The sequence below is a fragment of the Nasonia vitripennis genome, chromosome 3, assembly GCF_009193385.2.
Source record: "Nasonia vitripennis strain AsymCx chromosome 3, Nvit_psr_1.1, whole genome shotgun sequence".
NCBI lineage: Eukaryota > Metazoa > Arthropoda > Insecta > Hymenoptera > Pteromalidae > Nasonia > Nasonia vitripennis.
In genome coordinates this window covers 22,024,462-22,049,583 of record NC_045759.1, presented here as the reverse complement: position 1 = coordinate 22,049,583, position 25,122 = coordinate 22,024,462, and the positions used below count along the sequence as shown (strand labels likewise).

Sequence of the window (25,122 nt, the reverse complement as noted above, 5' to 3'; positions counted from 1 at the left end):
CGCTTGACGTGTTCGCGGCGCTTTGCATAACAAAAAGCTCGAGCGCGCGCGCGCCGCGAATTTGGTAGTGAAATTAAAAAAGCTCCCGCCCGGAAATAAACAAAGCGAAAACGTCGCGCATCACCCGGAAGAAGAAGAGCCAACAGCTGCAGCTAAATTACCGGCGGAGCAGAAGAGGACGTTTGCTCGACTATAACGAAAAAAAAAAAATGACTACGGCAGTATAGCTGGCTTTACAACGCGTCGAACGGCGTAGGTACCTGAAAGTACCTGCGGCCGTGTAATTTTCGTACAAGCACATCTCTCGTAAATCCCTGAGCGGAGTAGGAGCTCGGCGTAAAGCGTGTTAACGACTGGGTAATTACGATACCGCGCGGATAAAATTACATAAGATTCGGACGCAGAAGCGCGGATCAGGGGAAACAATGCTAATCCGCGCGTCAGGCGAAAAGCGGAGAGCGGACAGCAGATAGCGTATGCAGATGATAGGAGAGCGTAGAATCGGGCGTAACACGCGCTCGGGTATACACGACACGCTCGGTTGATGGTAAGTTCGATCCTGGGCGCCCTCGGCAGCTCATTGACTATTCAATTCGAAGCTAACGCCATTTGACAGGAACGTAATTAGTTTCCGCATTAAATGGCCGGCCGCACCGTCGCTGCTCCTGTCCAATCCGTGTTGGACCTATGGTATATTATACATGTCTCTGATGCGACGACGCTTTTGATACGTAATGTTCAACAACGAAAAAATGTATTATTTGTCTACGCTGTACACACTCCAACGAAACTTGTCTCATCGACCGAACGATCCAAGAGGGAAGAGCTTGTGCCAACGCAGCTCTCGATTCCAAGGATAGAGCAAACTCCAGCGTGCACAGCTGCTGAAAATTCGCGCGAGCGCTTCGTCAGTTATTCAAATGGAGCGTAGTAACGGGATTTGCTTTAGGAGTAGTCGGCGGCAGCCGTGTTAATCACGATCGACAAGCTCGCGCACCGACTTGCGTTAACCTCCTCCCCGCGCGGCTGTGTATACAGATTTTTCCCCGACAATCGTTTTGGCTGTGTGTATTATACTTGTATAAAGAGCGACGTGATCTCGGAAAAATAGCGCAAAACTCTTTGGACGCGACATGCGAGAGAATAGTCGGCAGTTTGCGGCCGGATTACACTCTTTGCTGTTGCGCTCTCTCTTTCGAGAGGTGAGCCTAATGGCGTTTTCAGCATACGCATCAAGATTATTCCTAAGACGGATTCTCGGAAGAAAAGCTCTCCTTTTCACGCGAAAGCAATGCGAATACGTAGATTATATGCATAATTATATAGCGGAATAACTAATGGGAAAACCGATCGTTTCCAGGTACTGGGCAGTCACAAACATAGACTACATTCATCACCGGACGGCCCGTCGGATAGGCATGATGATAGCGGTAGTCTGGGCGGTTGCCTTTCTCGTCTGCATCGCCCCGTTACTCGGCTGGAAGGACCCCCAGTGGGAGAATCGCGTCGTCCTCGACAAGTCCTGCATCGTCAGCCAGGACATCTACTATCAGGTGAGCGGATAATCTAATTTCGAGAATATGACTATGGCAAATTTTAACCAAAGCGCTTCGCGTTTAATTTGACTTGATAATATAACATCGAGCTATGAATTTCTGCACCGTGGGACGATTCTCGTCGCTATACCGGGGGATGAGAGAGTCTTTTATCGCGTCACGTCGCCTTAATTTCATTGTTATACCCGGAAAATCTGTTGCTCGAGGGGGGGGATGCACGGCGAAAAATGTTCGCCCAATTTGTATACACGCAGAGTTATACGACGGGTAGTAAAAAGATCGCTAAATAACGCCGAATAAAATCGCATCTAACGAGAGAGAGAGAGAGCGAGCTTTAACGCTAAGTGGCCGATATAGCGCGTATATAACTGCAATATAGCGTCAAGGAAACGTTATTGTATATCAGGCTTTTTAATCGGCCACGCGCTCGTAACTCGAGAAACAAAAGCCCTGCCGCCGTTGAGGTGATAATTCTCCGCGATAAATTTCGTTTCATCGCTTTCTCTCCCTTATATATAATACCAAGCTTTTCCATCAGAGCGTCGTATATAACTCCATTTTTTCGCCTTTAAGGGCAATTATCATTACTAGCAGGCCCGCCGATATGTATGTATATAAAAGCTCGCGTATATAAGCAAACGTTGTACGTATATAATATAGCGTCCAAGTGAGAGCAGGAGGGCTTACTTCGTAATTTCATACCTCGGCGTAGCATAGCAGCCAGTATATTTATGACCGCAGTCTGCCGCGCGACGCGTAAATTCCAATTACGAGGGTTTTAGCAGCTGGCACATAGAGAAATCTGCGCAGCTCCTCGTTTTCCACTTACAATCGTATACGCACATCTACAACGATTTTTTTCCATTATACTTTGCATAGATATTCGCCACGGTATCGTCCTTCTACCTGCCGCTCTTCGTCATCCTCATACTCTACTGGCGGATATTCCAGACGGCGCGGAAGCGCATTCGAAAACGAGTGGGCCAACCTGTAAATACACAAGGTAAGTCCCGTGTAGTGTGTTATACGCGACGGCTTTTATATCGCTCGGAACAGTAATCGACCGTTACTACTGAGACGACGCTCGCGAGTCCTGGTTCCATCGAAAAATTCAAAGTCCTTCTCTTTCGACAATGCACAGCTACGAAACCAATGGGAGGACCACCGAAGCCGATGGGCAGCAGTCACGCTGTGGGCGGAGCACTGGCACAGGCGCAAGCTAGCGGAGGCATCGCGGCGGCCGTCGTGGCCGTTATCGGCAGGCCGTTACCCACGATATCCGGTAAGCCAAGTGTGTCTCTCGCGGTATATGCGGTGAATGTGGTTATCGACTGGGAGGGCTATAAGAGCTGTATTAAAAGGTCGCTCTCGTATCAATTTCTGAAAAAGATAAACAAAACAAAACTCCGCATACATACACCCTGGGTCTCGGTGTATATACGACATACTCGTGCGTCTACGCGCGGCACTCAAGCGCATACACATGCACCGCAGCTCCCTCGCTCTCCCTATTTTATCGCGCGCAGCCGGCGACTCGGTACTGCGCTGCTGCACTATATATACGGGTATATACACAAACAGCAGAAATTCCCTGCGACGTAGATTCCCTTTAGCCGGAGTGTATAATACGATATACGCAGCAGCAGCAGCGCTGGACACACACACGCGCGCGCGCGCGCGCGATTAATAAAGCCAAGGATGTATAGCACGCATTCAATTTGCGCGTAGTCGTCGCCGTAGTCGGGGGTATGTAGATGCGTATTCGTCGCTGGAAATACAACAAAGCCACCGACCAATTAGCCCAATGACGAAATTCCCTGCAGCCTCGCGTGTAGGCCGAGCGTTATAATAGACTCGCGCGCGTGTGACTATCTCGCTCTGTGTGTACATAAACGCTTGAGCTTAATCGCCGGGCGCTGATTGCAGTAATCACTCGCGACTTCCGATGCCGTTGCGCGACGGAGTAATCGTTGATATTGAATTATAGGCCCTGTGCGCATGGGTCGTTGCCTTTTTTTACAGCTATATACCTGATCCGTGGAATCTCTCGGTGTCGAGTCGGCCGATGCTCTAATTGAGCGATTTTGTTTCCTTTATATGCCGCGCGTATGTTATTCCAGAGCTTTTCGTCGCTGCGATTATTTTGTTGCGAAAGCTCTCGATGTACGCGAAAAATTTGCAGCGAACTGCGTTCTCGCGGAGGGCAAATGTTGTTCCACCGCTGAAGGATAATATTTATCCGGAGCTTGAATATTCGCGCGGTTGAAAGTTTAAAATTTCATGCGACGACGTTCTTGAAATTATTCCAGCGCATCGCGTAAATTCCAAAAGTACCGCGCGGCTGTTTATTTTTTTCGGAGTTATTTCGGAAAATAATGCGTATCACATATGAAAATTTCACTCACCTCGTGCGGATCCGCAGAGACGACGACCACGGCGTTCACGAACGTGAGCTCGACGAACACGTCGCCGGAGAAGACATCGTACCACAACGGTCTGGAGCCGGAGCCGTCGACGATGGAGGCTTCGCCGCGACCGGCTGTCACCCGTCGGAAAAAAATGGCAGCCGACTCGAAGCGCGAGAGGAAGGCTGCCAAGACGCTCTTCATCATCACCAGTGCTTTCGTCGTCTGCTGGCTGCCCTTCTTCATCATCGCCATTCTCCTACCGGTTTGTCAGTCCTGCAACATCAACGACTACTTAGTGGCCTTTTTTCAATGGCTGGGGTGAGTTTGACGAATCGAAAAAGCGCGTATAGTAATGAGCTCCAGATTGACATATATTATTACCGCAAGCTATAGAGGCAGTCGATCCATTGTTCTTCCGGAAAGTAAACGAAGTCTTTGGAGCTGAATTCAAAATTCAAAGTGAATCTTCTTCGCGAATTAAAACGATTTTACATATTCATCTCTCGTCGCGGCCCTTTGCGCGAGAGCTGCTTCCTCTCTCAAAGTTTCCGGAAAATTTTCAATCCCTATTGAATAGAACTCAAAGCCCCCGCGTCCTCGTAGTCGTTCATTAGCTCGATATAACGCGAGATCGTGACCTAAAATTGTATTTTTCTCGCAGTACTTAACTCTCGACGCGAGTCATCAAACAGACACGTGCTGCAGTTAAACGTCTACTCTGTGTGTTCGCAGGTATTTCAATTCCACCCTGAATCCAGTGATCTACACGATATTCTCGCCGGAATTCAGAAACGCCTTCAAGAAGCTACTCTGCAGACACAGGCGAGGCGTCGGCCGCAGAATGGGCGTACGGCATTACATGTAGAAATGGGTCTAAGGGTGGATCGTCAAAGGCCCCGTAAGCTCCTCCATAACTCTCCTATCAACGCACACAGCTCTACTGATGTCCATCATCCTTTCGATTCGCGCTCGCTAATTTTCAATCAGGGATAAAATTCGAAATCTCTCCCTCCTCCGCGCTTACACTCGTATACATAGGCGAGAGAGTTTATCCCTTTCGTCATTTCGAATTCCGTCTGTCGGTGCGTCCGCACCGCGCATTCGCTGCAATCTCGAGCCGAGGCGTGTGCCTTTGAGAGAGCATAGCAGTCGAAGTAAGAGAGAAAAGCTCTCGCGAGAGCTTTTAGCTTTCGGGACAGCAGCTGCAAATTATCGCAGGCGTGTATGGCACCTTGATGCGTGTGCGCGGTGTGGGCGGAACTCTATCTCTCTCTCTCACTCCGGTGTACCGTAATTCCGCGCACGGCTATGCTTATATAGGGGCGGACGGCAAACATCCTCGACGCTAATAGAGCCGCGCTGGTATTTCCTTTCTTCCCTCCCTCCCGCGCGCGCGCGCGCTCGGCTCTCCGTCGAGCTTTTGAATTCATGAATTGCGAAATCTTCGAGGCTGCACTGCTGCAGTATACGACTTATTCGCGCGGGCGCGACAGCCGCGCGCAGCGAAGCGAGAGGAAAGGAAATATAATGGATCGTGACCGCGTCGTCGTCGTCGCACACGTTCCGTAAAATTCATGCGCCGCTGCCTTGCGCATGCAGCGCATGCAGCGCCGCGGATCATCGAGAGAGCGAGCGTGAGAACGCAATAAAGAAAAGCCCCTGTTTCTCCGGGCTGTGTAAGCCAAGCGCATTCTCCGCATTTTCTTCGATATATGCGGGCACTTTTTTTTTTTATTCATCCGCAAATGCGTGCAGCGCGGCCGCTATACGGGAGGATCGAGGAATTGAAAATTCAAAGGGGCGAGAAAGCGCGTAATGCTGCGTGTCGCAGATAGAGGGAGAATCGAAAGAATATATCGAGCGCGGGATTCCGCGAATTCCATACCACAGCCTTATTCCACCCTTCTTTATCGCTATCTATAACGTCCCTAGATAAAAAGTCTCGTCCTTCTTTCCATCGTCCTTGCTGGCTCGCTTTCTCTGCGAGAGATATGCGCCGAGAGACCCTTTCTCGAGACGCGGGAAAAAACTTCTACCGCCGCATACACGCTATATGCACTCGAGCGAGATCAGAATCAAAAATTGCAATCAAAGGGCGGAGACGCTTATATATTCTGCACTATGTTTACGAGAATCGAGAGTCCATCGAATTAGCGGGCTGCGAAGTTCGAAAAAGCTGTTTAAAAGTTTGCTTCGTCGAATTGTTTTTAACTCGCGGCGATTCGCACGTGGAAAAAGCTCGATTAAAGTTCCAGCGAAAAAGGAGTATTGAAAATAGAAGCGAGCTTTTTTTTTAAAAACACAGAGAGAGAGAGAGAGAGAGAGAGCTGAGCAGAAAAGTCAAAACAAGCACAAGCCATCGCTCATTCGAATCTAAGTGACTCTCGGGGAGTATACACAAGCGGTACACACTGGGCAGACACGAGCGGAGTGAAATAAAGGTCGGGCGCACGTGTGCCGCGGCGGCAGAGGGTTTTATCTCGACTCGTGCATCCGGGAATCACGGGTTATACAGAGATATATACGTATACAGTGCAGCGACTCGTGTGTGTGTGTATAAAGAGCATGTATACAAAAAACGGAATCCGATCGAACGCGACCACACACGTATCCGAACTTTTTTCCTCGCAAGAATGAAAACTCTCCCTCTACGGGTGTGTACATCACTCGGATCGATTACAAAGACCGAAAAACACACAGATACCCGCAAAAAGGAGCAAAAAGTTTATCACACACGCGACTGATGTAAATCTATTCCGCTATAGATAGGTCTCGATCTATATATAGGTAATCAGACAAACAAAATTAGAGTGAAAAGGAAGTGTGAAGAGGCGAGGATATACCTTTATGCAGGAATACATAACGAGTGTGCTAACGGATCGAGCGCGTGCGCGAGCTTGCAACGAAGCAAGGTGTAACCCAATGTCTTTTCTACGATATGTTCTTCGGAGACCGGCGCCTTATAACCAGATTATATAATATATACGTGTACATATAATTATATGATTATGCATTTAGGACTTTGTATATGTATGAGACAAAAGGGGATAACAAAAGAGACAGGGAGGAGCAACGCTTCCATATTATATGCGGCAGAGGATTTTTTATTGCGTATATGACACGTATACGGTTGCGTTATTTCGTCAATTGGAACGAGGAGCGGCTTTTTTTATACATTCGACAGGTTGTTTTTCCAATACACACGACTCGTCGTTTCGTCTCAGTATTATTAAAAGCTAACGATGTATAGGATACCTTTTAATATTGAATTTAATACTGGTTTTTTCTTTTGCACGAATATATATATAATTTGATTTTAATAAATTTATCTTAGACTTGTGTATACACTGAGAAAGATTTGATAGTAGAAATTACTATTTGGGATAGTAATTTTTACTGCTTTTCATAATAAATTGGTAACAGACTTTTAAGATATTAGATTTTACTATCCAAAGATAGTAATTTTTAAAAATTTAATTTCAATTTCGCTTATTTCTATATTTTACACCTATTAGATACTTCGCGCTGTTATTACTTTATTATTTATTATTTTTATTAATTATTATTATGCTATTTTGAAGAAAGAAAGAGACTATAAATGTAGTAAAAATTAAGCCTTTGGAAGCCGTAACAATTTTTACTATCTGAGATAGTAAAAATTACTAGCCTCCGAGTCTGTTACCAAATTATCATCCGAGATAGTAATTTTTACTGTCAAATTTTTCTCAGTGTACCATACAGTTAGCATATCCACGAAGATTCTAAAATAATTCTGCGAATATTTTTTTTCTCTAAACGCTTATTAAATTTTTATCATCGGCATAAATATGTAGAAGAGTTTATTATACTAAAATCTATATGTCTAGATACAATTGTTAATAGAGATCGAAACAAATAAAAGAAATAACAAACACTAAAGATCGACGTTAACTATAAACATACCGAGGATTTTTCAAGAAAAACAATAAATACACACGAAGGGAATGAAGTCCATCTAATGCGAAAAAAATTATTTCTGCACCGGTAGTGTATATCGAAGAAAAAAAATACCCAGATCGTCCACTTCCGTTTCATTCTCAAGCAATTTCCGGATCCTGATTTCCACGGCATCTCACTGCACACAGCTCCTCGCTCAATTGATGCCCGCGACAGATATTACACTCGGAGAGAGCTGCAGTCAGCGATATCATCGGCATTCCGAAGCTCTTCTCCCACACAGACACACATAGACGCACATACACACGCATTCGCACAGACGAACGAGGCAAGTAGAACCGTCCTTCGCTCAATCATCCTCCTGACACTTTTCATCCGTATTTCCAGTTAGTACATCTTCTACTCGAGAGCATAGCCCGAGAGTCTTTCCTCGCTCTCTTATTCGGGATCGTGCGTCAACCTCCGCCTACACTTCTTCCGACGCGCGACACATATCGGCTTGACATTTTTCTAATTTCGATCTGCGAGAGATATACCCCGATCGATGCCAATTTTTTTACAGCCTGAAACTGTATTACGAAAAACCGTCAGTAGCGAGAAACCAAAAATAAACGTCCATGCGGTATGTACACACAATGAGCGAAAGGAACCGCTCGAGCGTAACGCCTTTTTCGCAGTTCCCGCGAGAAGCAGAGAAGCAAACTTTGCAACTCGCCGCAAAGAGTTCCGCATAATGCCTCTCGGAGCGTATATGCACGCGGCGCTGGTCCGAATGAATGGGCGTAAAACATGGAAAATTCCTTAGGTTCCCTGCGCGCAAGGGGGAGATGAAAAAGCGCCGAAGCGGTCAAAAGGGAGTGAGCGCGGCGATCGACACGGAGCCGCGGATTGACGCCACGCAAGAACGAACTCGAAAAACTTTTCTCTTCTCAAAAGAGGGACGAGAGAGCGCCGGTGCGACGGAGGAGCTCCGGAGGAAGAAGTTTAATTAAGAAAATGCACGAGTAAGTTTCGCGAGGAAAGGCTTTTTGCGGGACCAAAACCGCACACGACCCCGGGGGAGAAGGCTGGCTCGCGGGTTAAATGCTCTCTCCTGCCCCGCCGTGTGCTCCTTTCGACACGTTTAGCCTTAAACTCTCGTTTAAGTGTTTATATATATATATATATATATATATATATATATATATATATATATATATATATATATATATATATATATATATATATATATATATATATATATATATATATATAAATCGCGGAGCATCTGCTATGTCTGCCCGGACGTTGATTATTTTCAGGGATGGATGTATATCGGTTCAATTATGTTAATTTACTCGCACCCTTTTTTGGCGAAACGACGTCGAGCAATCATTTAATGCCTAGAGCTTTTTAGCAGCAGATATAGTGCTCGATCTAACTCGCGAGAATTTCCCTAAGAAGCTCATTAGCGCGTCGGAGGATTTCGTTAGGGAAAATACATCCTTAGCCCGGAGGCCAGACAAAACTTCTCGAATATCCTTCGAAACAATATAACTGTTCCTCCTTATCGGGTACTCGCGATATAGACGGGATAATCAAAATTCGATTCGAAATCTAGAACAGCGATAGAGGCTGAGGTAAAATTCTGAAAAGTTAAATTATGTGCAAAGAAAAATGCGCAGGTTCCTCTCACTATAATCCCGTCATTCTTTTGCGAACAAATACAAAGAGGAGCGAAACTCTCTCGACGCCCACCAGCGGATAGGATAAAAAGGCTCTGTAGCGAATTCCGCATGAAATATTCCGGGCAGTATAATGTATCGGGGTCGCAATTTCCGGTCACCCGAAGAATAAACTTCGGGACTTCGAGTCGCGAGAAAAAAATCACCCGAGAACCACGACGTCCTCGCCGATAGCGTGTATGTATAATTTCGGTAACGAGTCAAAACTTTTCTGTATCGGGTGTAATCTCGCAGATCGAACCCTCATCGATTATTTAATCATGTACTCTATTCCCTTCATCTATTCCCTTTGGATACAGAGGAATCGCGTAATACGCAAGCAATAAACGATTTTTGCACAGTCATTGAAACGCAGAAGCTATATATTTTTCAAGAGATTTTTATGTTCGACGGCACTTGATGGATGTAGTGAAAGTCGCTATTTGAAGCATGGGTGTCGGGGATAGGATGGTATTTTGTAAATAATCGTATTAGGGTACCGATAAACGATGAACGGAAACGTAAATTTTTTCCGTGAATGGACCATTAGAAATTTTTGAAAATATCATTATGTTTTTTAAGGATTTTCCGTATTACAAACGTAGTAATTATACTCTATATAAATGTTGCAATAAAACGATCACTCTGAAATGACGAAAAAACCTTACACTAATTTTATAACACCAAATGTTTTAAGAAAAGTCAATACAACTATCTCCTCAAAGGAACTTAAACTTATCAGAACCTATCTTTTTTTGGCAATATCTTGAAGCAAACCAATGACTCATTCCAATGCGGTATCAAAATTTTGCAAGCATGGGCACTACCACTTGTGCTTCTCTAGCACTAAAACTGAGATTGTACATATACTTAATTGAGCATTCTAATCTGAATGTTAGGTAGATATTAGAAGAGAGCGCAAAAAATGAAGAAAATACTATAGATATTCATATATACACACGTTTGACGTTATACAGCTATGAATCAGAAATAGTAGAAAGGACAACGTTTTCCATGCCAGTAAATAAGAATGATCCATATATTCTTGTACAGAGAAATATTGATGTTCCAAGAAACTCGCTACTCAAAGCATTTTTAATTTTGAAAAACTGTAAGTTTAATAATCCACCACGCTATTTTAATGATCGGTGCTAAAAAGGCGTGATTACAAATACACGTGATTTTCTTTTGTGATCAACAAAATTAATATCGTAAAAAATATATCAAAGACTCTTTATACGTTTATGACAAGAATTCTGCTGAGACATCGAAGAGTTAATTAAAAATTTTAATGGCAATAAAGCACTCACCCCAGAAGCTTTTTCTTTTCTATTGCAATACTCAAGCTTAAAAGAATAGTAATAAATAAAATAAATGAATAAACAATAAAAATAATTTCGTTAAACGAAAGATATTCAATTTAAATGAATGAAAACAAATGCTAAAGTCCGTGTAACTAAATATATACTATAAAAATAGTTATAACCGCTATATAGAGAGAATTTGCTAATGAAAATTAGATTCTTGATAAGATTCAGGGATCCTTTAAATTTGTGAAGAACAACAAAAAATTATATCAAACAGTCTTAAACATGTGGACCATTTTGTTTTGAGGATCTGAATCCGCAGAATAATTTTCAAAAACAAATTCTCTTATGGTATACGATCCTTCTCTACCTAGAGAATAACTGAAATTATTGACTGCACCTTATAGAAAACTCTTATCGTTTGTTAACTTCAACTCCCACGCGTTGATGGACTTTCATAAAGAGAATCAAAACTAAGGAAAAGACATGAAAAAAAGACAAGCATTTTACAGGTGTTCGAAGATAAACAAGACATCCACGTCGCATGAACAATTCTAAATGTACCATGGTTGTACGAATACTCGATGTACGTATGTATAATTAAGTTATATTTGTGATACTGTAAGTAAGCGTGAGTGAATGAGCGATATATCAAGGCGAGATTATTATGTATGCGAAGAAAAGTCAAATTTTATCATTGTTATCATTATATTATACACATTACGTGATTGTTTTCTAAACTTGTTGAATAATATCCACATGACTGATGAAATGTGTATATAACTAAGTAAATTTCCATCACTGAATATAATTGAAAGCGAAGAGAGAATTAAGAGATACACAATACACACGAAAGATTAATTTAAAATCCACCGTGTGAGATAACGGTATAATTGAAACTCGCCGTGAAAAACAAAAAAAAGGACAGTGAAAAAGAAAGATAATTAAAATGTATGTGAGGTACAATCACAAAATTTAACGGGGACTGAGTTTCTTTAACGCCTTGAATATAAAGTCTAGATGAGTGAATACCAATTCCAAAGCGCGGATTCAGCCGGGCGACACGACATAAGCTCATTACTCTTAGTAATAAGATTATTATACGTAGCATAGACAGTTGAAATGTACTATAGAGGTGCAAGGAGTAGTATTTAGGTGTATACTACCCGGTTTAAGAAAATAATTTAGTGTCAATAGAAACTCCATTATTTAATGTTTTTAATCACCTCTCAAGTGTTGACATAATTGTACATTTTTATGCTTCTATAATTTCTTATCACATCGTGTAAATAAGATATTAATACGACATATTTCTAAAGCTGTATGCAAACATGTTTTTAAACTGCATGCCTAATAAGAATTGAAATCAAATGTGTCTTTCGAAAAAAATCAAATAATACAAAAAAAAAGAGTCTGCGCCGCAGAATCCGCGCATTGGCATTGAAGTAGCTTGCAAGAGATTCAAAAGAAGACGAAAATCGATAACGTTTTGCGCAGTATAGCGGCCCGTTCTCGCAATAAATTCAATAGAAAAGTTTCGACAAGTAAATGTATGCTCCCAACTCGTTACAAACCTTTCAGCTCGCGTAAGGATATAAGGGCATTTTTCCTCTCCTATAACAGGCGAACCCAAGCCTTGGGAATTACATTAAATTCAAAAGACACCACTTTAAAGTCAATATCCATCCGGCAACTTGGCTAATGCAACTTTCAGCATCGACGCTTTTTCAAAGTATACACAAACTGTATACATCCTGCACCGTAAAGTACATAAAGGCAGTGCATCGCGCGCATTAAAAATACCTGGCTCTATGCCTCCTCTGCGCGAAATAAACACAGATCCGCTGCACAGGCCATCCAAAGGAGTTAAAAAGAGAAAACTTCGGCTCACGTCATCCATATCAATAATGCAGCGAAACATAGCCGTGTATCAGCCATGAGGTTTCCCTCGAGGGCAATGTTTTTTTCACTCTACGTACCTGCGCGGCGTACGTACATCGCTTTCTAAATTGTCGCTGCGACAATGTGCCCCGGGTATAATGCAAGAGATCGGGCCGTCGTATACAGCGTTATCTATACGTACTGCACAGAGTCAAAAGTCCGCGTAAGCTGATTTCGCGCGCTGCGAGCGAAATCGAACTCTCGAGAGCTGAGCAGGAATAATATTCATGAGCTGTGATCAAGATACAAGAGGTCGCATGTATGGAGAACGAGTTCGATTCCGCGCGCGAGCGTATTAAGGATTCGTTTAGACTTTTATATGTACGGCTATATGTACGACACGATGTCTACGTGCGAATCACTATGTGTACATAAGCGAGTGTAAGACCGTGGGAGTGTGCGAGATTCACGGAATTCTGGTGATTGTTACCGAGGATAAATAAAAAGTCTCGAGGGCGATGAAAGTGAAAGTGTGTTTTTCTGATCCTTTATTATCCCGAGAAAGATTTTCTTTTTACCGAAGTAACTGAATTTTATTATTATACTACGAAATGCTATTGACTCGATATTTCTTTTATTTCTCAGTGCAAATAGATGCACTGCAATATGTGCGCATATAAAACTTTTCAAATGAATTCGTAAGAAAGGGGCACTTCGTTCCTCTCTACATCTCTCTGTCCACTTCGATCGATCAAAAAGCACTCTAGAAATCAACAAGTATTCACTTTTTCATCCATCAATGCTGGATAACATTTCTTTCATTGAAAAACGAAAAATATACTGGTTTTCAATATAAAGATTTGAAAAGTTTCTTTGTCCCGCGCGAGCAAACAGAAATTTCAGATTCACGTTTACATCGAGTAGAGGACGAGAGCTGTTTGCTTTATTGAATATAATAATTTTTATTTGCATACGGCAATGATTTTTTGCGTCGAATTCTTTTGCGCATTTTTTATTTGAATAGAATTTATACGACGATGATATGAATTTCAAATTTAAGGCATTAAGTATTGATAACTGCTATTTACGTCACTGCGTGGGAAGAAGCTTCCTTTTTATTTCAGCGATTCAAAGGTATGTATAAAATCTTAATTAAATTCTTACGTATTATGTCAACTATGCGCAGGTAAACGAAAGTACGCTCATAATGTCGTGGCGCTTTTTTTAAAGTTAAAGTTTACTGCACATTTTCATCGCTATTAATTTAAATTCAACATTATAAAAGTAGGATTTTTGAAATATTTTGGTCTTGCGAAACATAAAGTCTCTTTTTAATTTCCGGCGAGGATATATATCCTACTCTTCAGAATTTACTGTGTCACCCAAATAAATACTGTCAATTGAAAATGTACATAGTCGTTTACGGGAAAAACTATCTTATCCTGCATCCCTACTGAATTTTGCTTTAGAGAAAAGTTAATAAGTTAACTCGAGAGCAATCACTGAAATAGCAAACGAAAGCTAAAAGTACATATCTAATAAGGCCAACTGCACAAACGCATTTGATGTTTCTAACTTTAGTTTCAAAGCATATTTGCGCGAGCTCGAAATGGGGAAATTCAGTTGCATTGAAACGCTAAAAATATCGCGTACAAACGTTTCGAACACAACAAAGGAATTAATTAATCACCTGTAATTCAAAGTAAAAATTCTGCAAAATACACGCGGGGCTATTTCTTCATTTCTGCATCAATTATCAATTTCAAGCTCCTCGCAAATACCCGTTGTTTTTTTTCTCGTTTCTAACGCGCAGAACAGCGAAAACGGAATGTGCGTATTTTTTTTCGACAAATTTTAATTAAAACATCACTGTTTACTCTTTGCACCACACCGGCAAACAGCAATTGCTAAATGGGCAGAGAGCAGCTCTCCACGCAATAACGACTGCGCTACTCTCTCTTTGTTTCTCTCTTTTTGCCATTTCCCGGATATATTATTGCTCAAACGAGCGGCTGAAAGTCACATAATACAGCTAAACGTGGGCGCGTTTTAGCATCTCCGGACCATATAGAGAGAAAACTCTATAATATTGAATTAAAAATGAAACTAAGGTTGATAATAGTGTTATATACCCCGTGAGCTGGAGAACACGCGATGTCATTACTAACCAACTTACAACTCCCCTTGCATTTTCAGCTTAATGTTTCGTCAAGTACCTATTACCCTCACTCCTGATGCTCTCGTGCGCCAGAAGGGCTTTTCATGGAAAAGATTTATTCGAGCGATCCCTACACTGTAGTAGTAGTAGCGGGTAGTAGCTCTATACGCCACGAGCGCAAAACTCGTTTAACGTAGTCTCGCGGCTTATCTGCGAAACTCGCTTATCCCTCCGAAATTCCTACTCGTCCATCACATTCTAGTTTTGACTTCAAACTTTATAATTGCCTGCTTAATTTCCAAGTACTTTCCATTGATAAACTCGTTCCCCACAACGCAATATAAATGATCCAACTAGATGTTTTTTCTCATCGTGTACGCCCTTTGCACACCCCTTATATATTATAAATTTCGCCTGCGGATAGAAGAGCGTGCACGGGGGTCTATTAATCAATTTCTCGATCAAAACATAATCTTCGCATGCGTCCCTTTCGGGCCGTCAACTCCTTTGCCCGCGGCGCATCCGGTATTTCGCATGCAAAAGCTCGTGGGGGCGCCGCCGCCAACGCAAACATCCCGGCGAGTTGTTTAAACGGCGCGCGAGCGCGCGGATACCTTACAGGATCGTTAAAAGTTTGCGGGGCCAAAGGAATTCCACTTACTTTGACAAGCGCAGCAGCCATCCAGCCCAAGAGACAAGGACAGAGAAGAAGAGATCCGGCAAATATCTAGTTCGAGTGACGCGCGTTCCGATATACAAAAGCTTCGCGTTATGCGCATCCTTTAGCCCTTATCTTGTGTGTATGCCTTTTGCCGCGTGTATACAGGTATACATAATGACGTACAGCGTGGCCCGGAGTGATGCAGTAGGTAATTACGTAGAGGCGCGCACGCGGGGGCTTGCTAATCAAACGCGGTAACGAGCTTCGTTTTCGGCGCCGAGGATCAAAGTTTAGCGGCGGCTGCGCATATTTAAGGTAAAGAGTCCTGTATCCGAACGAGCGAGCGTAAACGGACGAATGTGCCAGGGGCCTGTCGTGTGATGTGTATAAAAGGTGCGCGCTCTGGCTTCTAAAACGCTGGATTTACGAGTCTGCAGCGCGCGACGCTCGCTCTCGCAAGTGTTGAAAGTTTTTACGGTTGATTTTGAGCTTGACTTTTTTGAGCTGTAATTAGAAAAGTATATATACAAGCGCGATGCATTTGAAATTCGAATTTCAGAAAGTTTGCTTTGTCGAGGTTTATAATATGCGTTTACTTTAGTCACTGCTTAATTCGTCATCCATGCGCGCTAGGGACTTGACGAGACTTTTCCCTCGTAAAACGTCACCCAACTCTTCGTTCATTATGCAGGCCAGATAATCGATTTTTAGACTCGCTCCGTTCGATTATACGATGCCAAGACGAGGAAAGCTCATTACAAGGAGTTTGCCGAGAGCCTTTATAAAAAATTCCCGATTAATTAACCCTGTCGAAGGATCTTCATCCACAGACACAGGACACAGGAAAGACATAAAAAGTTTCGGCTGCATAGCCACGTGTCAACTTCATCTCCGGATTTATCTAGTCGGCGTTATTAATACAGACAAGTTTTTTTAATAGTCCGCTCGTGGATGTACTTACGGGGATAAAAGTCGGCGGAAATTTAATTAGCTTGCAATCAACCAATATTAGCCCTGAGTAGTTCCTCCTGAAAAGCCGCAATTCAAGTATAAGCCATCGATTCAGAATTCAAGGATATTTAAAAAATAAATTCATCAAGTATACTCACCCAATTCTCGTGTCGTTCCCAGATTATAAATAACTATGCAGTCTCTCCCGAATGGCACATTTACTCGAGCTTGATTGGCCGGCAAAAGCGGGGGCGCAAACGCTCCTTCGGTCATCATCGCAAGTTTTATGACTCTCCTTAATTTCCGCAAGCAGTATATAGCAGCGAGTTTTCCGCCGTCGTCCTCGTCGCGAAGGCGCGAAATTCTTGAGCTCTTGAGCTTCGTTCGAGGAAAAAAGAGGCTGTCGGCACTCTCGCCTGGAATATGACCGAGCAATGGCTCGAATTAATTTGGATTCTTGATGAATTAGGGCTTCCCGAGCAATCGCGAATAGAATAACGATTTTTTTACGATACCCATACTCCGGCAGTAAACGAAGAAAATTTCATAGGTTAAGTCTCCCTCGCGCGCTTATACATTCTCGTATATAAGCATAACATAATAAAATGTTTTTATATTTCCTCGAAACTCGACTGACAGAGTGAGCCAGCGCGTGCGAATTCTGAATATTCTATCAAAACAATGAATAAATGCATAACGAAAATATACGACGCTGCTACCTACCTACCCCGGCTCTCTTCCTCTCTTCCGACGTGAAAAATCAGCTATGACCTTCGCTCACGCAAATAGAGTTGAAAAAAATGTGCCACCATTTTTTCTCCCTTCTCTCTACTCTTCGCACACGCTGCATCAAGCCGAAATTATTTTTTACTGCCCTCGTAAAACAGAGGCACACAAAGGGAGGAGAGAGAGAAAAAAGGCGAAACGTAAAGAGGGGAAAAAGTGACGCAAAACAATGAGAAAAGGAAAAGGTATAATGCGCCAGCGCACTGTATACATATACATGAGGTGTATGAAAACAAGACGCACAAAGAGTGTGCTGAAGCGTACGATCGCCGCCACCGCAGCATCTTTTCGAGATAAGTCCGAGAAAGAGAGTTGAAAGTTTTTTACACATCGTAAATTCCGTGTGTCGTTTTTCCGTCAAAAGAAACATCTCCCCGCTGCGTTCAGTCGGCTTAATTCTGTGCTCTTCCATAAGGGCTATGCGCTTTTATCACCACTGCTTTGATTTTCTATGCAGCAACAAACCCCCCAGCCCTTTTGCCTTCAAATCGACTTGTAAACGACATTATTATACTTACTCGGATTTTAGCTCAACGATTCTGATTTGTTTAATGAATGTTCAATACCTGCTCTAGTCTTTGTTGCATAGATATCCATGTAGTTATAGCTCACACTTCTCTTGCAATAATATTAAAATCAATCGTCACTCATACATAATCAATCCGCCGGTTAAAAATACTCGCTTTACGCTTCTCCGAGGCGCAGCGGCATCTGACAGCTCGCGTATAGGTATACTTATTTATACTTCGCGTGAAGACTCCCCGCGCGCGTAGGCCGTAGGGAAGTGCATAAAATTGTAAACAAGAGAAAAAGAGGAGGTACCGAAGAGTCGGTGCTCGCGGCGCGCGAGAGCGAGTGGGGGAAAAAGTCACGCATGACCTAACCTGCTCAAGCCGTTCGTTTCTCGGCTCTCGCAGCAGGAGACCTAACCTATCCCGCTGGCGCGCCGACGCCTCTCTGCTGCTGCGCTCCGCGAGACTGTGTTGCGTGTGTGAGCCTATACATACTTCTCGCTCTCTCTCTCTCTCTCTCTCTCTCTCTCTCTCTCTCTCTCTCTCTCTCTCTCTCTCTCTCTCTCTCTCTCTCTCTCTCTCGTATATACGACGCACTATACTCTCACTCGGCTACTACAAAAGCCAACATCAAAATGGAGTCGACTCGTCTTCATCTAGTGCGTCGCTCGAATTCCACATGAAGATCAAAATACTCGAGGACGAGCGAATGTTTATCTCGCGGTCAGCCGCGGCTACACCTGCTGGACTAGAAGTGATAAAATGTCGCGAAGATTAGCCTGTGATCCGAGTGATTAGATGTCGCAGAAAACGAAGTATGAACATCGTGGACGACGTCGATGGGCCCCTGGATCCCCGAATTCAGGTGATTATTTATTTTCGTCAATGGCAATATTGCTCGGCCAAACTCTTTCGCGGTGACAGCGTTTCGTTATGGTACAGCTGTCTACGTGGGTTCTTGGGATTTTTCGGGGGGCGTCTGCTCGACAAGGTTCGCCGATGGCAAACGCGTTTGTTTTTGTACGCCTGATACTGACTGGTACCTTGCCCCACTTAAATTAAACAATTTCTTTTCGCGTCATTGACTGCTGCTCGGGCTTGCCATAATTGCTGCGTGCAGGGTTTTCTTATTTTTTACGCTGTTCTAAAAGGTCGAATTGGAAATTCGTTCGATTTGAATTTTTATTAACAATTTCGTGGAAACGCTTATTGTGTGCAAATTCGAAAACTGTTCAGCATCGATCCAATGATTCATGATTAATTAATATAAACAAAGATGATGAATGCCGCGAAAAAGCATTTTTAACATAATGAAAAATTGAATCATCTGCTCGTTTTCATTCTTTTGCGATCACCTGGTCTTATTCATAAATGTGTGAGAGCAGAATTTTCTTTCAATGTGTGCGTGTCATGACTATACAACTCTAGAACTCAAAGTCAAGTCGTTGAATCATTTTTTTGTCCTTATCTGTACATTCTAATGTAGTCCAGTTTTCGTGATAAACAATGGATGTATATCATTGGCTTAAATCGTATTGACTGTTTTATTGCAGATCGAGCTGGAAAATTTGAACAATGCCACAGATGATATCAATAAACTCGAGATAGAGCTAGATGTGAGTATCATGATTATAAATTGATTTTTTCAGTGCAAAAACAGATTATTTTACACTCAAAGGTTTAAACTAAAACCATCTGGTATGTTCTTTTCAGGAAGCAAACACTGTCTATGGCCAGTTACTCTCCGAGACTACGAGTCGTTTAAAGGAGTTGATGAATAAATTGGGTAGCAATTGCATTGATAAAGCAAAATGCTACTTTGAGGCTTGTGAAGTTGCACATCAAGCTAGGGTATATATTTCAATTCAGAGATGAATACGTGAAATTTCTTTAAAGGTTTCGTATGATAATTTTATTAAATTAATTTTTAAGCTAAAATGTCAGCAACAAGCTCAACTTTATCAACGAGCCAATGTCGTGCATGCAGCAGCCAAAGAAACTGTTGCATTGGCAGAAGAGCGTTTTATGTCACATCAGCACGAATGGAACTTCGACCAAGCATGGCAAGACATGCTGAACCATGCAACACTCAAGGTAAATAGAGCACATATTTTACATTCTTTTTCCTTATTTAGCAGTGACATGCAAAGTTGATTACCTAAGTAGTAACACACAATAGATGCTAATCACCTAGATATTGTATGTACAGGTCATGGAAGCTGAAAGCCAGAAAGCAGAGTGCGCTCGTGAGCATCACAAACGAACAGTATTGTTCCATGAAGCGGAGAAAAAAGTACAACAGTTGGAAGAAAAATACCGCAGATCTATTAACAAGGCACAGCCATATTTTGAGTTGAAAGCCCAGTGTGACCAGAAGTTAGCCATACAGAAAGAAGTTGTGGATTGTTTAAAGAAAGCAGTGAAAGATGCAAAGTGTTCTTATGCAGCAAGTCTTCGTGCCTTGGAAGAAATTAGTAATCAGATTCACAAAAGAAGAAGAGATTACGGTACAATATGCGGTTATTTATTATTAATTTGGAGATGTTAAATTTATCCTTAAATTTGGTCATCTTTAAATTGCAGATATCGTAGCTAATGGACCACGAGAACCTGGTGTGGGAGCAGAGCTTGTCACTCCAGATGAAAGTTTAAATTATCAAGAAGAATTAAACAAAGTTAGAATTAGTAGGGTGAACTCAATAGCAAGTAGTGAACAAGACATTGACGATAGAAATCAAGACTTTGAAGTAATTATTTCGTTTTTATTCCTACACGAATGTTATCATACGAATTTATTGTTGAAATTAATTGATCCTTTGTTATTTCAGGATGTCAAGGAATTAAAACAAAGAGTTGATCATTTAAGTGCAAGATCTGTGGATGGTAGTGAGTCTACCTCCAACTGCAATTGGGAACTGGAACTGCAGGCTAGTATGGAAAAATTGAACAACTTGCCATTCAGAGTTTGTGAAAGTGATAAAACTGACAGTGTAAATAACTGCGATTTAAAGACTGCTGAAGTCATAAAATATGCGGAAGCTAATGGTAACGTAGTATCTAATGAAAAAATGTTAAACGATGACAGAATCATAGGACGGAAGCAAATCGATGATATTTATCAAGGTTGGCAATCTTTGACACAAAGTCCTATAAATTCTATAATTAATCGATCAAAAATAGCTCTCAAAAACAGTATCTCTAAATCATTAAGCAACAGTCCCGTTAACATGGGATCTTTCTCTTTTGGAAAGTCTAAAACGTCGGAAGAGCAGGCTGTTCCTGGTCAAAGCAACAGTAATGCACAAGCCTTGAATTCAGAGCACAAGAATGGAAAAGACTCGATCTTTAATTCAGCTGATGAAAATCATTCAGTTGAAAAACAATTAGAAGCCAGTAATGATTCGAATCAAAAAAGTTCTTTTAATGAGAGGGATAATACTCGCAATGGCGTTTGTAAGATTCGCGGCACAACGGATAATCTACCAATATCAAATGAATCCGAAGTACCTTCTCAATCCGTTGAAGATACTCAAGTACAAAATATGTCTAAAGCAACTCATAGTTTAGATTCAACTCCCGTAAGAATTAAGTCTCTGTCTTCATCAGCGTTTACAAATTCTTTGAGTAATGGTTTAAACGGTAAAATAGAAAGGGCTCAAAACGTCACTCATTCAGACTGCTCGTCATCCAAAGCCAAGGAACTGCCATTACTTTCGTTCTTTCAAAAATCAACAATGTTCCAGCCTACAAAGGACAAAAGCTGTAGTATGGTCAACCTGAATGAGAAGCAAAATTTAAAGACGCTACTCGATAATTCGTCTTTGGGCAACATACAGGCGGTTAGCGTTGAAAAACTGGCAAACGCGAGACACAAATTGGTCGGGGAAAGTTAAATTTAACTTTGCGTTTTTAATGTTGCAAATGTGATAAGAATATCCTCTCAGAAATTTTTATAAAAACGTCGTAACTTCATATTTGCCAATATACCCACAGCCTAAAACGTTTTTTAAAAAAATCTACAAGATTCAGCTGTTTTCCTTTACTATTTATCTTCTCTCCTAACGCGTTTGTGTTCATAGAAAGTAATAACGACGATTAATCCATGTATAGCTTTTCACAAGCTTTCGCCAGCTATAACGCATACGATAAATAGACAAAATTTCTTGCGCAGTTTGTGTAGGCACAAATTGCAAACAAAGTTCCTTTGCCAATGTTGGTTTTTATCGCAGCAACGAATCTTTGCAGTGCATGGTTCACAACCAACGCAAGAAAATAGACAACAATTTCCAATTTCTAACGGACGATTCTCTTCAACTTAGCGCGCGCTCGAAAATTAAGGTGTTATCAACCAACCGTACGTCTAAAAATCTTGCCAAAAGAACTATTACGAATCTTAAAGACTCCATTAACTTGGCACCTACATGCGAATAGAGCAGTACTCGACTGTTAGATTTTTTATATATATGGTTCTGTTGAGATACTTTTTTAAGGGTGTAATTTAGCTGTGAGGTCACCGATAATGTATAGAGAGTATTAATTGTAATTAGACAACAGCAACGATTAACAATTCAACAGAAATATGATCTGCAAGCATTTTGCAGAGTGGCGGCGAGTACGTTTTCAACATTTTGACAGTTATCTTTGTCGAAATGCTGAAAGCGCGTATATACTCGCTCACGTTGTAGATAGCTTCAGCACGAATTACGTGGAATCAAAATTATTGTTAACGATTAGTTTTTAAGTGTCATCGTTTCTCATTTTCATTTAATTGTAACTAACTCGCACGTCATCTCCCTAACTAAGTCAGGGAATTACTCTTATCGAAGCAGAATGAAGAAAAAATATATTGTTGTTGTTACATAGCTAAGGAACTATGTGCGAATTCGTATATTACATAGTCAGCGATCGAAAATCTTGAAAACCTTTTAGCGCGAAAATGCCAAAATTTGTCCGCATATAATCGACTAGAGAAAATGTATGTAATAAGTTAATTTTTCTACGGAATATTTTTCGAACAAATATAGGTTTAAAGACTAATCGATATTAATTAAATCGAAAATGTATACTGTTATATATAACATTATTTAAGTATTTATTTGAAAGAGAGTGAAAACAAAAATTGATATTTATTATCGAGGATAAGCAATTAACGTTCTCAAAGAGTTTATTAAACGACTAACACGCGATTTTTTGTACGTCGAAATTTTTATTTTACTAAATTCTACTTATATACTACGTTATATTATGTTATTATATCATCATCATTATTATTATCGTCATCATTATTATTTTATAAAAGCCCATTTTTGTGCATAATAGTCAGTGTGCTTTTAAAACCCGTATATTACTGTATACTTTTGTAGGTTTTGAAAGTTGCAATAAATACATTAAAAATAATAATCATCAGCCTTATCTATACTCAATCCATTCGCAACCGCAACCTCGCGATGTGTATAATTTATTACCGCCACTTATCAGCCGCAGAAAAATTCGACTCACCGCACTCGAATATAACAATGCGAAGCTCGCGCATAGAAGATAACAAAAAGTGCCGTAAGACGACGAATCCGCGCGTTTGACGAAAGAATGCATATAACGGAATCCGATGCAGCATCAGCGAGCGCATCGCGGAATCCTCTTTTCCGTACGGCTATCTCTTTATTATACATTAGATTCGCCGGTAACGAGATACACACACACACACACACAAGAAAGGCCAGCGCGCAAAATGAGATTTCTTATCGCGAGAGCTTTTTCTTCAACGGCGATAACGAGCTTGTGAACGGAAATCCGATTTACTTGATGGCATCGCGAGAGAGAGAGAGACAGTAGCTGAAGTTCTAATGGAGGAAGATATCCGATGGGATAAGAAATCGACCTTTCGATAGTTGCACTGATGGGCAGGTATTCCGCGCATACGGTATGATATTTAAAATTTAGTCGTATCCATTCACTTTGATTTATTTCACGGCTGGCTGCAGCTCGGAATGCAAATGTACGCGGGTAGTAGCGGAGAAGCATTTATTTACCGTATTATTCCGCGAAAGTTGAAGGAATTCGAGCTTTTTTAGATTCACGAGATCGAAGCCGAGAAAAAGTTCTCGCCGGACCGTAATTCTTGGTGGAGAGGGGAAGATGCTTCGCGGGGGTATATTACCAGCGGATCCTGGATTCTTAAGCCACTGTTCGTTCGGTCTCGCAAAGTAAACGTGCGTCATGCAGCTCTTGAAAGCAACGTGGCTCTGCTACTGGCTGATCAGTTCGACCGCAAGCTCCGCGATCCTCGTTACTTCCGCAAGCTTACAGCGGCGGGATAATTCAAATCCCGATACTGGACCAGCCGAATCGCCCAATGGATCGGATGCCAAGAGCCGATGGTCGAAGCCCTTCAGAAGCAGCGATGCGGAAGTCACGGCTTACAGCGTTCGCCAGCCCAATGTAAAATCCATCGTTTACTTTGTATACATATATATATATCTATTCTAAACTAGAGCTTGCATAACGGGCAAAGTTTTGAAGTCGTCGCAGCGATGCATCTCTATATCGGGAGAATTAGCTCGAAAGAGGATATGCATCTTCGCGAAACTCCGGGGATAAGATTCGGAGGATTTAAATTCGCTCGACTAGAGATTGCATATGTACTTGAAACTACATATATAGTGTAGGAAACTTAGTCTTATGTGTATGCGCGGGGGGAGATTATTGATAATACAAAGTATAAAATTAATCGATTACTCTACTGGATCGAGCAAGTTTTAATGTATAGCTATATATGTACGTGTATAAATTCAGGAGACTGGAAGCTACGCCTTCGGATACGACAACGCGAGAGACGCGGCGGGCAACGAGCACTTCAGATTCGAGGAGAGATTCGCTAATGGCACCGTCGTCGGGGAGTACGGATTCACCGATTACGTCAACTCCGCTGTGGTTACCGTCACCTATATCGCTGACGAGAATGGATTCAGGTTAGCATACGTCGCGTGTATACAGTTTCCATAGTATAAATTTATAAGTATCAATTTACGAAAGTATACGTGTTCTTGTTTTTTGCGTATACAGACCAGTCGTGAAAATGCGTCGCTTGGACGATAGCAACCCACTAACTCCAGAAATCCAATCGCTCGATTAGTATATACAGCTATTTCTATTTTTACGCTACTTATATATTTATAATTTATTCACATTATTACTTTGACAAATCATATCCCACCGCGTAGAATATAGCATAACAAGCGTGAAGTAAGACGCTCGCGCGCCACG

The 25,122-nt window shown here is 41.8% G+C and overlaps 3 protein-coding genes and 1 long non-coding RNA gene across 23 annotated transcripts in view; 2 read left to right on the top strand and 2 right to left on the bottom strand.

Annotated features, from left to right (window-relative positions):
- Positions 1–7,882, top strand: part of LOC100120231 (5-hydroxytryptamine receptor) — an 88,382-nt gene extending 80,500 nt beyond the window's left edge. For all 3 annotated transcript variants that reach the window (XM_031927761.2, XM_031927760.2, XM_016984368.3), the window contains exons 6-10: positions 1,361–1,553; positions 2,436–2,559; positions 2,698–2,838; positions 3,979–4,282; positions 4,697–7,882. In XM_031927761.2, coding sequence (XP_031783621.1) covers positions 1,361–1,553; positions 2,436–2,559; positions 2,698–2,838; positions 3,979–4,282; positions 4,697–4,829 — 895 coding nt within the window. In that variant the 3' untranslated portion in view covers positions 4,830–7,882. The remainder of the gene's footprint in view (positions 1–1,360; positions 1,554–2,435; positions 2,560–2,697; positions 2,839–3,978; positions 4,283–4,696) is intronic.
- On the bottom strand, positions 2,266–2,728 carry LOC107980934. The gene is made up of 3 exons (XR_001729063.2): positions 2,621–2,728; positions 2,463–2,544; positions 2,266–2,401 (listed from the first exon to the last, which is right to left on the bottom strand). It is a non-coding gene; the product is annotated as an uncharacterized LOC107980934 (long non-coding RNA).
- On the bottom strand, positions 4,149–25,120 carry LOC103315587. Of its 18 annotated transcripts, none has more exons than XR_004227284.1 (7): positions 25,053–25,120; positions 24,924–24,965; positions 24,638–24,808; positions 24,017–24,245; positions 16,720–16,977; positions 16,572–16,638; positions 4,149–4,237 (listed from the first exon to the last, which is right to left on the bottom strand). XR_004227284.1 is itself a non-coding variant. In XM_031927762.1 (4 exons), exons 1-3 carry the CDS (start codon positions 17,942–17,944, stop codon positions 16,619–16,621), a joined length of 309 nt encoding a protein of 102 aa, XP_031783622.1. In that variant the 5' UTR covers positions 17,945–18,097; the 3' UTR covers positions 4,149–4,237; positions 16,572–16,618. The 18 variants fall into 18 exon arrangements, 2 of the variants coding, with proteins under 2 accessions (XP_031783622.1, XP_031783623.1); XR_004227278.1 differs by having other exon boundaries at positions 24,887–24,961; positions 25,053–25,115; XR_004227283.1 differs by having other exon boundaries at positions 24,638–24,800; positions 24,887–24,961; positions 25,053–25,115.
- Positions 18,252–23,254, top strand: LOC100120198 (SH3 domain-binding protein 5 homolog). Its single transcript, XM_001603808.6, has 7 exons — positions 18,252–18,724; positions 19,413–19,475; positions 19,573–19,710; positions 19,792–19,953; positions 20,069–20,366; positions 20,443–20,606; positions 20,688–23,254. The coding sequence occupies exons 1-7, from the start codon at positions 18,677–18,679 to the stop codon at positions 21,750–21,752; spliced, it is 1,938 nt and encodes a 645-aa protein (XP_001603858.2). The 5' UTR covers positions 18,252–18,676; the 3' UTR covers positions 21,753–23,254.
- Positions 25,121–25,122: the final 2 nt, after the last annotated feature.